Here is a 12865-nt window from a genome sequence, read left to right on the forward strand (position 1 = left end):
ATGTTGAGGAAAGGCCTAAGCTAGCTGTTCCTCTCTCTCTCTCTCTCTCTCTCTCTCTCAGAAAGCTGGTCCCTGGCCAAAGGCTGGTGATCCAGGGTCTGTGGCAGAGTATCCCGGTCTCAGCGTCTTCTTCTGGTCACTCAGTAGTCTGGCAGAGTCTCCTCTTCTAAGCACTGTTCCCTAATTGCAGAACACTAGGGGCTCTGACCGCTCTCCTTATATACAGGTTCTGGCTGAGCTAAAACCTTCTAGTGGGACTGGTGGAGTGGAGAAACTCAGCCCAAACAGTTACAAAGTTACCACTCTCGTCTGTCATAGAGTAGAGCTTCAATAACCTGTTTTGCATAGGAGAAACAGGCAAATGTCCCTGCTCCAGAGTACTACAAAATGTGTTCCTAGTTCAGCAGTGATTTGGGACAGGGGACTCATTGCAGCAAACCTTTGGTAGATTTGTCCATTAGGAATATAGAAAAGCTGGATGACAGTCTCAGGATAAGATATAATGGCGGCTGTGTAGGCTGCCACCTAGGTTTCCCAGAGAATTAAAGGGGTTCTTCAAGAAATCTGGCAGTGGGCTGTGTAGAGCTTAAAAAAAAACAAAAACGTACTCTTGCTTTAAAATGTCCTCCACCACCTCTCGGGTCCCCACCGCTCTAATCCCTGCTGGGTCTGCAGTGGACACGTGGCATCCGTTGTTCCCGTGTCCACTGCAGCCAGTCACTGGTCTCAGTGGTGAAGTGAAATGTATGCGCACATGACCACTGGGGGCAGCGATTGGCTTTAGCAGTCAGGGGACTGACGAATGTGACGTCATCACCGCCATTTAGGCAGGAATCGGAGAGCGCTGGGGACCGCAGCGACAGCACAGCTCTGGAGGAACATTTTTATGGTAAGGGTTTCTTAACTGGGGGGGGTTCATTTCTGGGGGGTTGTGATTTTCAGGGGGTTTATTTTAGATGCAGTTGGAGGCAGGAAATCTCTGTTTTGCCCTAACTGTAAGAAACCAATTTGAGCTACTGTACAATCAGCGTGTGTAACGAGCGCGACCAGAGCTGTAATGATTACGGTGAAAATAGATGCTAAAACGCGTGAGCGTTAACTAAGATAATATGCGTAAGAACTAATGAAGCCACTAAACAGAACTGCTACCAATAATGAGCACACAAAAACTAGGCAGAAAGGGACAAAAAGCCACTCGTTGAGCCGTGTACATTCACTGGAGAGGCTGCAGTGCTTCTCACGTAGAAGAAAGCAACTCTGCGATCTTCATCAGAAGTCTACCACAGTTTTGTGTATACAGCTCCCATGCAGACCTAGAACAGCTTGGCCCACATTCACCAAAGTGAAGACCTTGTCGCAAAATGTGTCAAAATGTGGTGCAAGCTGGCGCATCTTAAACCATCTAAGCCACTTATTAAAAGTAATGCAAGGCCTGTGCACTAGAATTCGGGCGCAACTGCCCCTTCCTGGAGCTCGTTGCGTGCGCAGGGGAAACATCATGCTGGAACAGGAAAGGGCTTTATGTCTGTGCATGCTGTAGCAGTAACATTACTCTTCACTGGACATAAGGGGCTGAATCCTGACAGCCATCTCCATACATTAACCCCCTTCAAATTAGTAGGTACTGTGGATTCTGGTCGGTAGCCTTCCCTGGGTCTCCACCAAACCCAGACTCGTCCATCAGACTGCCAGCGAAGGTGATTCATTGCTCCAGATAACATGTTTCCAATGCTCCAGTCACAACATGCTTTACACCAGACACCTGGCATTATGGATGAAGCTCCTGACGCTCAGTTCATGTGCTGATGTTACTTCCAGGGGCAGTTTAGATCTCTGTAGTGAGTGATAGAGTAAAGGAGAAAGAATTTTTAAGTGCCACGCATTTCAAGACTAGTTCCAAGGTCTGTTGCTACACCAAGGTGACTCCACTTCCAAGGATATTGGAAATTTGACTTGTGGCAGAGATGGCATCCTATGATAGTGCTACTTTATAGTCACCGAGCTCCTCAGCACGACCCAGACCACCGCCAGTGTTTGACTATGGAAGACTGCGTGACTGTGCACTGGATTTTTTTTCAAGTTTGCAAAGGGTGAGGCTGAAAAGCTGGATTTGGCTGACAGCTATCTCTCCTCAACACCTCCATACACATGCACCCTTGGCTCAGCCGAGTGTGCATGTGTTCTCAATAGACAGAAGGGAAGACCCCACTGCCAGATACCCCTGGTGGTGACTCATCTCCCCCAAGACCAAAAGGATCAGGCATATTGCAATCCATCAGCCTCGTCCTTCTCCCCTGACAGTTGGGTTCAGCTGACACTGGTGCATAGGACTGGTTGAGGTCACATACATCTTTTATCCTTTGTTCTCCATGTTACAATGGTGCAGAGTCTGAGTCATCTCCGTCTACAAGTCTCTTGTGGTAGAATCAATAAAACACCAGACTTGCAAACCTCCATGATTATTCGAGGCCCAAGGCGACTGTCACAACACAATGGAGGCCGCGTTCTTGTAGCCAAGCTACACTCCAAAAGAAATACAAATAATCTGACCGCATAGGAAGAGGCAACAGAACCAAGGACACCGTGAAGAGCAGGAGTCCATTAGCAATATTTGACACTGAGACATGTGTACAGGGCATTCGGAAAGTCTTCAGGCCCTTTCACTTTTCCCACATTTTGTTATTTTGCTTGTCACGAACCGGCGGGTGTGAACCCACTGTGCCACGTGGCCTACCTCCTCTAAGGGCGTCGTCTAAATCAGGGCCGGTACAAGGCAGGGGCCGAAGGAGCGGGTGCCCTGGGCGCTACCATTTGCGGACAGGAGGGGGGCGCAGGTGAAGTGCCAGCAGCAGTGGCGTCGCCAGGGGGGGGCCAGAGGGGGCCACGGCCCCCCCTACATCATGCTGTGCCCCCCCATGTGCCCCCCCAACTAAAATGACCCCCCCCCCCCAAGTGAGCAGCCGCCGCCGGGCACAGGGAGATGAGCGCTTCCATTGCGCTCATCTCCATTGTAAACTGTCTGTGCCAGCGGAGGTGCAGGGGAGGGAGAGGCGTGTCCCTTCCCTTTCCTCTGATAGGCTGCAGGCAGGCACCGAAGTGGAGGAGAGGCCCCGCCCCCTAATTACTCCCGTTTACCTTTCTAAAGCTAAAGGACCTTTGATGATGTCATCACAGGTCCTGTAAGGGAACTGCACACTGTAAAGTGTAGTTCCCAGGTTAGAACAGTGCATCTGCCAGGACCTGTGATGACATCATCTTCAACATCACAGGTCCTGCAGAATCTAGCAAAGGAACTGCACCAAAAATGGTGTAGTTCCTAGGTTTCAAAGGTACATCTGCCAGGACCTGTGATGACATCATCACAGGTCCTTCAACCCCTAACAGCAAGTATTAAAAGTTCACAAGCAGCTCTGTATTGATCCATACAGACTGGAATGGAGAGGTAAGAGGAGGTCCTCCACTTTTCATCATTTACCCCCCCCCCCCCCCCTCCATGCCCAGTTTTTACTCATTGCTCACTCATGCATACTACTTCAGACAGTTACCACTACCTCATGTACCTCACAGTGACTATAATGCATAACTGACCACATATTTCTATAAACACTGCATCTACAGTATTATACCTTCTATGTGTCACATCAATACACTGCTCTGTATATATATATATATATATATATATATACACACACATACATGCACACACACTGCATATATTACACAGTATTATACATGCAATATGTACAGATATATAGTATATACCGCAGTGCACTGATATGTGAGGTATGAGGTATAATAGATGCTGTGTGTACAGATATCAGTACACTTCTGTATATACTATATATGTGAGGTACGAGGTATAATAGATGCAGTGTGTACAGATATATAGTATATACAGCAGTGTACTGATATGTGAGGTACGAGGTGTCAATACACTGCTGTATTTACTATATACCTGTACACACTGCATCTATTATACCTCGTACCTCACATATTACACTACTGTATATACTGTATACACTGCATATATTATACCCCGTACCTCACATATCAGTACACTGCTGTATATACTATATACCTGTACACACTGCATCTATTATACCCTGTACCTCACATATCAGAACACTAGGGAATATACTATATACCTGTACACACTGCATCTATTATACCGCGTACCTCACATAACTGTACACTGCTGTATATAATATACATCTGCATCTATTATACCTCTTTTGTGTGCCAGGGCTGTTTTGTAATCCCATTCCGGCCCTGATGGCATAAATTATAAAACGCAGCAGCAAGAATAGTTCATGGAACAAAGGGATGGGCTATAAAAGGGGAATGGGGGCCCAATTTAGATTCCTGCTATGGGGCCCAGTGATTTTTATGTACGCCCCTGGCTGCAGGCACTAGGCCGGCAGCCTATCAGAGGCCGGCGCAATGACGTCATCGTGCCGCCTGAGCCTTATATTACAGCGTGGGACACAGGAAGAGGCTGCATCGCATCGCTGACACTTAGGTAAGTATAAGTGTTTTTTTTTTGTTTTTTTTTACAATAGTGTTACTGGCACATTGGGGGGGCTTATTACAAAACTGGCACATGATGATGGGGGGAACTTTATACTGGCACATGATGATGGGGGGGAACTTTATAGTGTCTGTGACTTTCAAAGTCCCACAGTCCTTTGTTCTATTGCTTTAAGTATATTCTTGTTTTGAAACAACATTGATTCTTTCTTAAAAACGGGGGGGGGGGGGGGGCACAGTTTGCCATCTTCGCCCTGGGCACCAAATGGCCTTGTCCCAGCCCTGGTCTAAATGAACCCCTCGATCTTCATAGTACCCCTGATGGTAGGGATAGACTTTCCCGAGAGGAACACCAGGTTGTTACCTCTTGAGGAGGATAGGCACACGAGGCAGCTGGTCCAGTGGGACCAGGAGGTACCTGAGAAAGGTACCAGAGGTACAGGCGTTGTCAGGGGGATGAGTAGTTACCAGGAGCAACAGTGCAAGACCGAAGGATGAGGCAGAGGCGAAGTCAGACAAGCAATAGGTCAGGGCAGGCGGCACAGGTGCAGGTCAGGCAATCCGGATCGGCAACAGGAGAGTCAAGGCAAGCTGGCAGGGATCAAACAGGTAGCAGAGTCCAGGAACACAAGCGGCTATCAGGAACCTTAGCAGGACACAAGGACCTTGACACTGAGGCATCTGGGAAGGGGGCTGAGCCACTTATATATGTGCAGGAGGGCTAGGATTGGTTGGGGAGGTCACATGATCTAACCCATAAAACACAGGAAGTGACGCGCGCCGGCCCTTAAGGAAATGCTGCAGAAAACAAGCAGCAAGCGTGCTGTGGCCAGGGCTGAAAGGAAACACTGGCAGCAGATCACCGCTGATGTGAGGGATGAGAATCCATTTTGTATAAACATGTCCTCCATCTTGTGTATATGGGAGATTTAGGTCAGGTCCTAAATGGAGCTTACAGGGTTAAATAGACAGATAATAATAAAGCTAAAAACAAGGTTGAAAAATCAGTTGATGTGAGTTTATTGCACCCACACACCCCTCCCCCCCCCCAGTCTGTGTGGGGAGAGAGAGAATGGACACCTACGTATGGTCTTATGATCTATATCGTATAACCGAAAATGTCATGTTTGTCATGTGATGGTTTTTTCTGTTTCAAGCCTATATTATTGTGAGCTTGTCTTTGAATAAAGAGAAATCTGATACAACTACATCCAATGTTTGTCTCAGTTTCCCGAGCGCTCCTATCCTTTTTAAATTTGGATTCCAACAATTATAGGTGAAGGGATATTTCCCTAACACTGAACACGGCGCCCGGGACCGCGGCGGTAAGCAGACGCTGTTACATTGCTCTTTGTACAAAATTTTTAAAAAAGTTCATATTTTTTCCACCATAATGAGAAGGTGAGAACAGAATGTTTAAAATCTTTGCTAATTTATCGAAAAGGAGAAAGTAAAATCTTGCATCAAGCCCCTTTACTCAGGACTTAGGCTACGTCTACACGACGACATTTGTCGCGCGACATTTTGTTGCACTAATGTCGCAAGACAATTTTTATAATGGCAGTCTATGGTGTTGCACCGCAACATGCAACATGCTACGACTGCGACGCAACAATCGCAGAAAATCCATTCGAGATGGATTTTTCTGCGACTGTTGCGTCGCAGTATGTTGCATGTTGCAGTGCGACACCATAGACTGCCATTATAAAAATTGTCGCGCGACATTGGTGCAACAAAATGTTGCGGTACAAATGTTGCAGTGTAGTTGTGCCCTATCTGTCGTCGTGTAGACGTAGCCTTAGTTGATGCTCCTTTGGCAGTGATTACAGACTCCAGTCTTCTTGGAGATGATGCCACAAGGTTTGCACCCTCTGGATTTGGGGATTTTCTGCAGTTCTTCTCTATAGATCCTCTCAAGCTCTGTCAGGTTAGATGGGACCTTCGGTGGACAGACATTTTCAGGTTTCTCCAGAGATATTCGATTGGGTTCAAATCTGGGCTCTGGCTGGGTCACTCAAGGACATTCACAGAGTTATCCCTAAGCCGCTCTTGTGTTGTCTTGGCTGGGTGCTCAGGGTCATTGTTTTGTTGGAAGATGAACCTTCAGCCCAATCTGAGGTCCAGAGCACTCTGGTTCAGGTTTTCATTAAGAATATATCTTTACTTTGCTCCAACCAGAATTAGGGTTCTTGGTCACCTCTCTTACCAAGGCCCTTCTTCCCTGATTACATAGTTTGGTGGGGCGGCCAGTTCTAGGAAGAGTCTTGGTGTCACGGATGATGTTGCAGATAGCTGGAAGTTATGGATAAACATCCGACTGGCTTGATCCCAAACTAAGGAGCATAAAGGTGACCCCTATAAAACCCTAAGAGCTCACCCTGACTGCTAAGCACATACAAGGGTCTCAGAGGTAGACGATTGCATGCCCTCGTACCTAGACTGTGTGACACCTGAAAACCCTAGAATAGTGAGGGGACACGACCACCGGATCCCTGCACTTAATACGGAGGGAGTCAGGGTCACCTAGAATCAAGCCAGCAAGGAAACACAATACATGAAAGGACTTATCTGAACAAGCAGGAACAGAAGTCTCCAGCAGTGAACACTTCAATACAGGAAGTAGTATAAACCGCAAAGTGAGGCAGTATGGGAGGGAATATAAAGGAAAGAGGATTAGTCTAAATAGGTGACACCTGGGAGAAGGAAATGAGATGACAAAGTGAAACCAAAACAAAGAACATCATGCAAGAGGTAGAGAAGGACGTCTGTCAGACCTTCTCACAAACGTGGCGGTGACACTTGGTTGTTCAAAACTTCCTAAGAATTATGGAGATTACTGTGCTCCAGTAGAAATTGTACCCTTCTCCAGATCTGCGCCTGCACACAATCCTGTCTCTGAGCTCTACAGGCAGTTCTTTCCACCTCATGGCTTGGTTTTTCGCTCTGATATACATTGTCAGCTGTGAGACCTTATACGGGCAGGGCTGTGTCTTTCCAAATCCTGTCCAATCATCTGAATCTACCACAAGGTGACTCCAATAAAGGCGTAGAAACATCTCAAAGATGATCAAGAGAAATGTGAGGCCCCCAGAGCTAAATGTCAAGTGTCACAACAAAGGGTCTGAATACTTATGTGTCTGCATCATTTTTGTTTTTCCTTTTTAAAAGATTTGCAAACATTTCTAAAATTCTGTTTTCACTTTCTCATTATGGGGTACTAACAAAGTGCAGACTGAAGGGGGAACAATAGAATTTTTTAAAATTTTAGCTCAAGGAGCAACATAACAAGGGTCTGAAGACTTTCTGAATGCACTGCAGTCACAATTGAAGAAAACCATGGTAAAAAAATAAAAAACAGGTGACGTGTGCAACATGTGAACACCGCCTAAGGGCTTATTCAGGCAAGCAACGTAAAACTTCTGTGTTCCGTCTGGAATCAGTATTGTCGCCGACTGCGTTCCGTCTGTTCCTTTATTTCCGCGCAAATGGCATCAGTACGACCTCCGTGTCGTACCAATGTCTATCAATAGGGGGGGGGGGCTACAGACCCTCTGACGTGTGAAACTCTGCGGATTTTCCATCTGCAATGCCCAAGCGGGCGTACTCTCACCTGACGGCAGCCGGAAAGTACTGTACATAGCTTCAGTTCAATGCAGACCAGTGCACAATACTCACTGCGCTTCGGAAAGTCGCCATGGCAACCTGACTAACCAGCGTGCAGCTCCGTCTCTCCGCCTCCGATGTCAGATGGAACTGGAGAATATTTCTGGACATCCCCTTTAAGCTTTCTGTCATAATGTGACAGGGGGAGTCCTGCCGCCTATTACAAGTACGCGCCAGGGATCAGCAGCCTGCGGCACTCCAGCAGCGCTAAAGACTACGACTCTCAGCATGCACCCTTGCTTGGAACGCCCATAGAAGTGAATAGAGCACACTGGGAGTTGTAGTCTCCCCAAAGCTGGAGGGCCAGAGATTGCTGATCCCTGCACATACTTGTAATAGGCAGTGGGACTCCCCCTATCACATTTGACATATGACACGAAGCTTAAAGGGGTTGTCTAGAAATCTATGTTCACATTTATGTGTGTAAATGTGTGATTTAAAAGATATATTGTTTATTCACAGATGTAACCTGCATAATATTCAGAGAATAGTGAAAAAATGAAAAAAATTAAAATAAAAATGGCTTTCGCAAAAAAAATTAAAAAAAAGTGGAGACAGACGTCCATATCTAAACGAGGCTGAAGTTGGTTTCTTATTCGTCCAGTTTCTTATACATTACTATGACAAATAAACCTTTTTTCCTCTTATTCCTCTGCAGTAAATCTGTTTTTTTCTACATAAATGTTAAATATTATTTGTGAACAATCAGATTAATAAAAAAAAAACTACATTATTGGTGTTTTTACTGAAAAAAACGATAGTGAAAAATGGATGAAAAAATATGCATTTTGAATAAGTAACTGAGGAATATAAGGGGTTAAACGCCGTTGGGACACTAATCAAAGGGTTAAAATATAAGTAAGGGCCCCTCCATAACACCCAACTGTATCCAGCCTGGCCCAAACTGTGGATTGGCAGGAAAACAGGTGCCAACCTTGCCAACTATATACATTTTCAGTATTTTGAATAAGTAACTGAGGAATTTAAGGGGTTAAACGCCGTTGGGCCACTAATCTAAGGGTAGAAATATAAAGAGTAAGGACCCCTCCATAATACCCAACTGTACCCAGCCTGGCCCAAACTGTGGATTGGGAAGAAAACAGGTGCCAACCTTGCCAACTATATACATTTTCTGCATTTTGAATAAGTAACTGGTGATTTTAAGGGGTTAAACGCTGTTGGGCCACTAATCTAAGCGTGGAAATATAAAGAGTAAGGACCCCTCTATAATACCCAACTGTATCCAGCCTGGCCCAAACTGTGGATTGGCATTAAAACAGGTGCCAACCTTGCCAACTATATACATTTTCAGCATTTTGAATAAGTAACTGAGGAATTTAAGAGGTTAAACGCCGTTGGGCCACTAATCTAAGGGTGGAAATATAAAGAGTAAGGACCCCTCTATAATACCCAACTGTATCCAGCCTGGCCCAAACTGTGGATTGGCATTAAAACAGGTGCCAACCTTGCCAACTATATACATTTTCAGCATTTTGAATAAGTAACTGAGGAATTTAAGGGGTTAAACACTGTTGGGCCACTAATCTAAGGGTGGAAATATAAAGAGTAAGGACCCCTCCATAATACGCAACTGTACCCAGCCCGGCCCAAACTGTGGATTGGCAAGAAAACAGGTGCCAACCTTGCCAACTATATACATTTTCAGCATTTTGAATAAGTAACTGAGGAATTTAAGGGGTTAAATGCCGTTGGGCCACTGATCTAAGGGTGGAAATTTAAAGAGTAAGGACCCCTCCATAATACCCAACTGTACCCAGCCTGGCCCAAACTGTGGATTGGCAAGAAAACAGGTGCCAACCTTGCCAACTATAAACATTTTCAGCATTTTGAATAAGTAACTGAGGAATTTAAGGGGTTAAACGCCGTTGGGCCACTGATCTAAGGGTGGAAATATAAAGAGTAAGGACCCCTCCATAATACCCAACTGTATCCAGCCTGGCCCAAACTGTGGATTGGCAGGAAAACAGGTGCCAACCTTGCCAACTATATACATTTTCAGCATTTTGAATAAGTAACTGGTGATTTTAAGGGGTTAAACGCTGTTGGGCCACTAATCTAAGGGAGGGAATATAAAGAGTAAGGACCCCTCTATAATACCCAACTGTATCCAGCCTGGCCCAAACTGTGGATTGGCAAGAAAACAGGTGCCAACCTTGCCAACTATATACATTTTCAGCATTTTGAATAAGTAACTGAGGAATTTAAGGGGTTAAAGACCTATATTGTATTGTTGTAAATATATGGACCTACAGATAACGGGGGAGATTTATCAAAATCTGTCCAAAGGAAAAGTTGATGAGTTGAACATAAACCAATCAGATCGCTTCTTTCATTTTGTAGAGTCCTTGTTAATAATGAACGAAGCGATCTGATTGGTTGCTATGGACAACTCAGCAACTTTTCTATGGACAGGTGTTAATAAATCTCCCCCAACATGTTATTTTTTTTTCCAGAGAAATGCATTACTCTTTATATTTCCACCCTTAGATTGGTGGACCAACAGCATTTAACCCCTTAAAATCACCAGTTACTTATTCAAAATGCTGAAAATGTGTATAGTTGGCAAGGTTGGCACCTGTTTTCCTGCCAATCCACAGTTTGGGCCAGGCTGGATACAGTTGGGTATTATGGAGGGGCCCTTACTCTTTATATTTCCACCCTTAGATTAGTGGCCCAACGGCGTTTAACCCCTTAAATTCCTCAGTTACTTATTAAAAATGCTGAAAATGTATATAGTTGGCAAGGTTGGCGCCTGTTTTCCTGCCAATCCACTTTTTGGGCCAGGCTGGATACAGTTGGGTGTTATGGAGGGGTCCTTACTCTTTATATTCCCTCCCTTAGATTAGTGGCCCAACAGCGTTTAACCCCTTAAATTCCTCAGTTACTTATTCAAAATGCTGAAAATGTATATAGTTGGCAAGGTTGGCACCTGTTTTCCTGCCAATCCACAGTTTGGGCCAGGTTGGATACAGTTGGGTGTTATAGAGGGGTCCTTACTCTTTATATTTCCACCCTTAGATTAGTGGCCCAACAGCGTTTAACCCCTTAAAATCACCAGTTACTTATTCAAAATGCTGAAAATGTATATAGTTGGCAAGGTTGGCACCTGTTTTAATGCCAATCCACAGTTTGGGACGGGCTGGATACAGTTGGGTATTATGGAGGGGTCCTTACTCTTTATATTTCCACCCTTAGATTAGTGGCCCAACGGCGTTTAACCCCTTAAATTCCTCAGTTACTTATTAAAAATGCTGAAAATGTATATAGTTGGCAAGGTTGGCACCTGTTTTAATGCCAATCCACAGTTTGGGACGGGCTGGATACAGTTGGGTATTATGGAGGGGTCCTTACTCTTTATATTTCCACCCTTAGATTAGTGGCCCAACGGCGTTTAACCCCTTAAATTCCTCAGTTACTTATTAAAAATGCTGAAAATGTATATAGTTGGCAAGGTTGGCACCTGTTTTAATGCCAATCCACAGTTTGGGACGGGCTGGATACAGTTGGGTATTATGGAGGGGTCCTTACTCTTTATATTCCCTCCCTTAGATTAGTGGCCCAACGGCGTTTAACCCCTTAAATTCCTCAGTTACTTATTCAAAATGCTGAAAATGTATATAGTTGGCAAGGTTGGCACCTGTTTTAATGCCAATCCACAGTTTGGGCCAGGCTGGGTACAGTTGGGTATTATAGAGAGGTCCTTACTCTTTATATTTCCACGCTTAGATTAGTGGCCCAACAGCGTTTAACCCCTTAAATTCCTCAGTTACTTATTCAAAATGCATATTTTTTCATCCATTTTTCACTATCGTTTTTTTTTAGTAAAAACACAAATAATCTAGATTTTTTTTATTAATCTGATTGTTCACAAATAATATTTAACATTTATGTAGAAAAAAACAGATTTACTGTAGAGGAATAAGAGGAAAAAAGATTTATTTGTCATAGTAATGTATAAGAAACTGGACGAATAAGAAACCAACTTCAGCCTCGTCATATCTAACCACTTCCCAGCCGAGCCACAGGCTCAGCCACGCCTCCTGTACGGTCACGTGACCAGAGCGCGCATGCGCGCCAGCCACAGCCGGAAGAGTGGCAAATAGCCGGTCTGTTACCATGACAACCAGAGAAAACATTAGAGGTTAAAAACAAACAAACGGAAACTAAATGAGAGGCCGGTAAAAAAAAAAAAAAAAACTCCAGCGCCGCAGCACTTGTGGGACTACAAGCCCCAGCCTGCCCCCGGGTAGTACATTATCTGCCGCAGACATGCTGAGCGCCCTGCTGTCCATACAGATAAGAAGCCGCCATGGCCGCTGGTGCCTTACCGCCTCTCTGGTCTGGGACGCCGTCTTTATCGCCTGATAGGAGAGCTCCATGTTCTGTTCTGTGTGATCTGTCCCCTCATAGCCCGTCCACAGGGGGCGGGGCGCAGCGAAGAGTGACCAGACAGCGGACCAATAGGAAGGAAGTACGCGAGAGAAAGGAGAGACCAGCCAGCCAATCAGAGAGCTGATAGTGAAGCTGCCCCGCACTGAGGGCAAACTTAACCTTTTCACTGCTGAACTAGTGACAATTAGGTTCTGTAATATGTAGAATTATAATACTTGTGTAGAATTTTTTTTTTTATTATATCTTATTTTATTTTTTCATT

The 12865-nt window shown here is 45.0% G+C and overlaps 1 protein-coding gene across 2 annotated transcripts in view; it reads right to left on the reverse strand.

The window, feature by feature from the left end:
- The window catches only part of KATNAL2 (katanin catalytic subunit A1 like 2), a 43492-nt gene extending 30852 nt beyond the window's left edge, over positions 1-12640 (reverse strand). Inside the window, exon 1 of one of the 2 annotated variants that reach the window (XM_040421127.1) lies at positions 12540-12640. Coding sequence is in view for 1 of the 2 variants with exons in the window: in XM_040421126.1 (XP_040277060.1) it covers positions 12540-12590 (51 nt within the window). In the remaining variant the exon portion in view is untranslated. The remainder of the gene's footprint in view (positions 1-12539) is intronic. The other variant, XM_040421126.1, reaches the window with a different exon arrangement.
- Between the last annotated feature and the right edge of the window lie 225 nt (positions 12641-12865).

The sequence above is a fragment of the Bufo bufo genome, chromosome 2 (genome assembly GCF_905171765.1).
Source record: "Bufo bufo chromosome 2, aBufBuf1.1, whole genome shotgun sequence".
In the NCBI taxonomy this organism is placed as follows: Eukaryota; Metazoa; Chordata; class Amphibia; order Anura; family Bufonidae; genus Bufo; species Bufo bufo.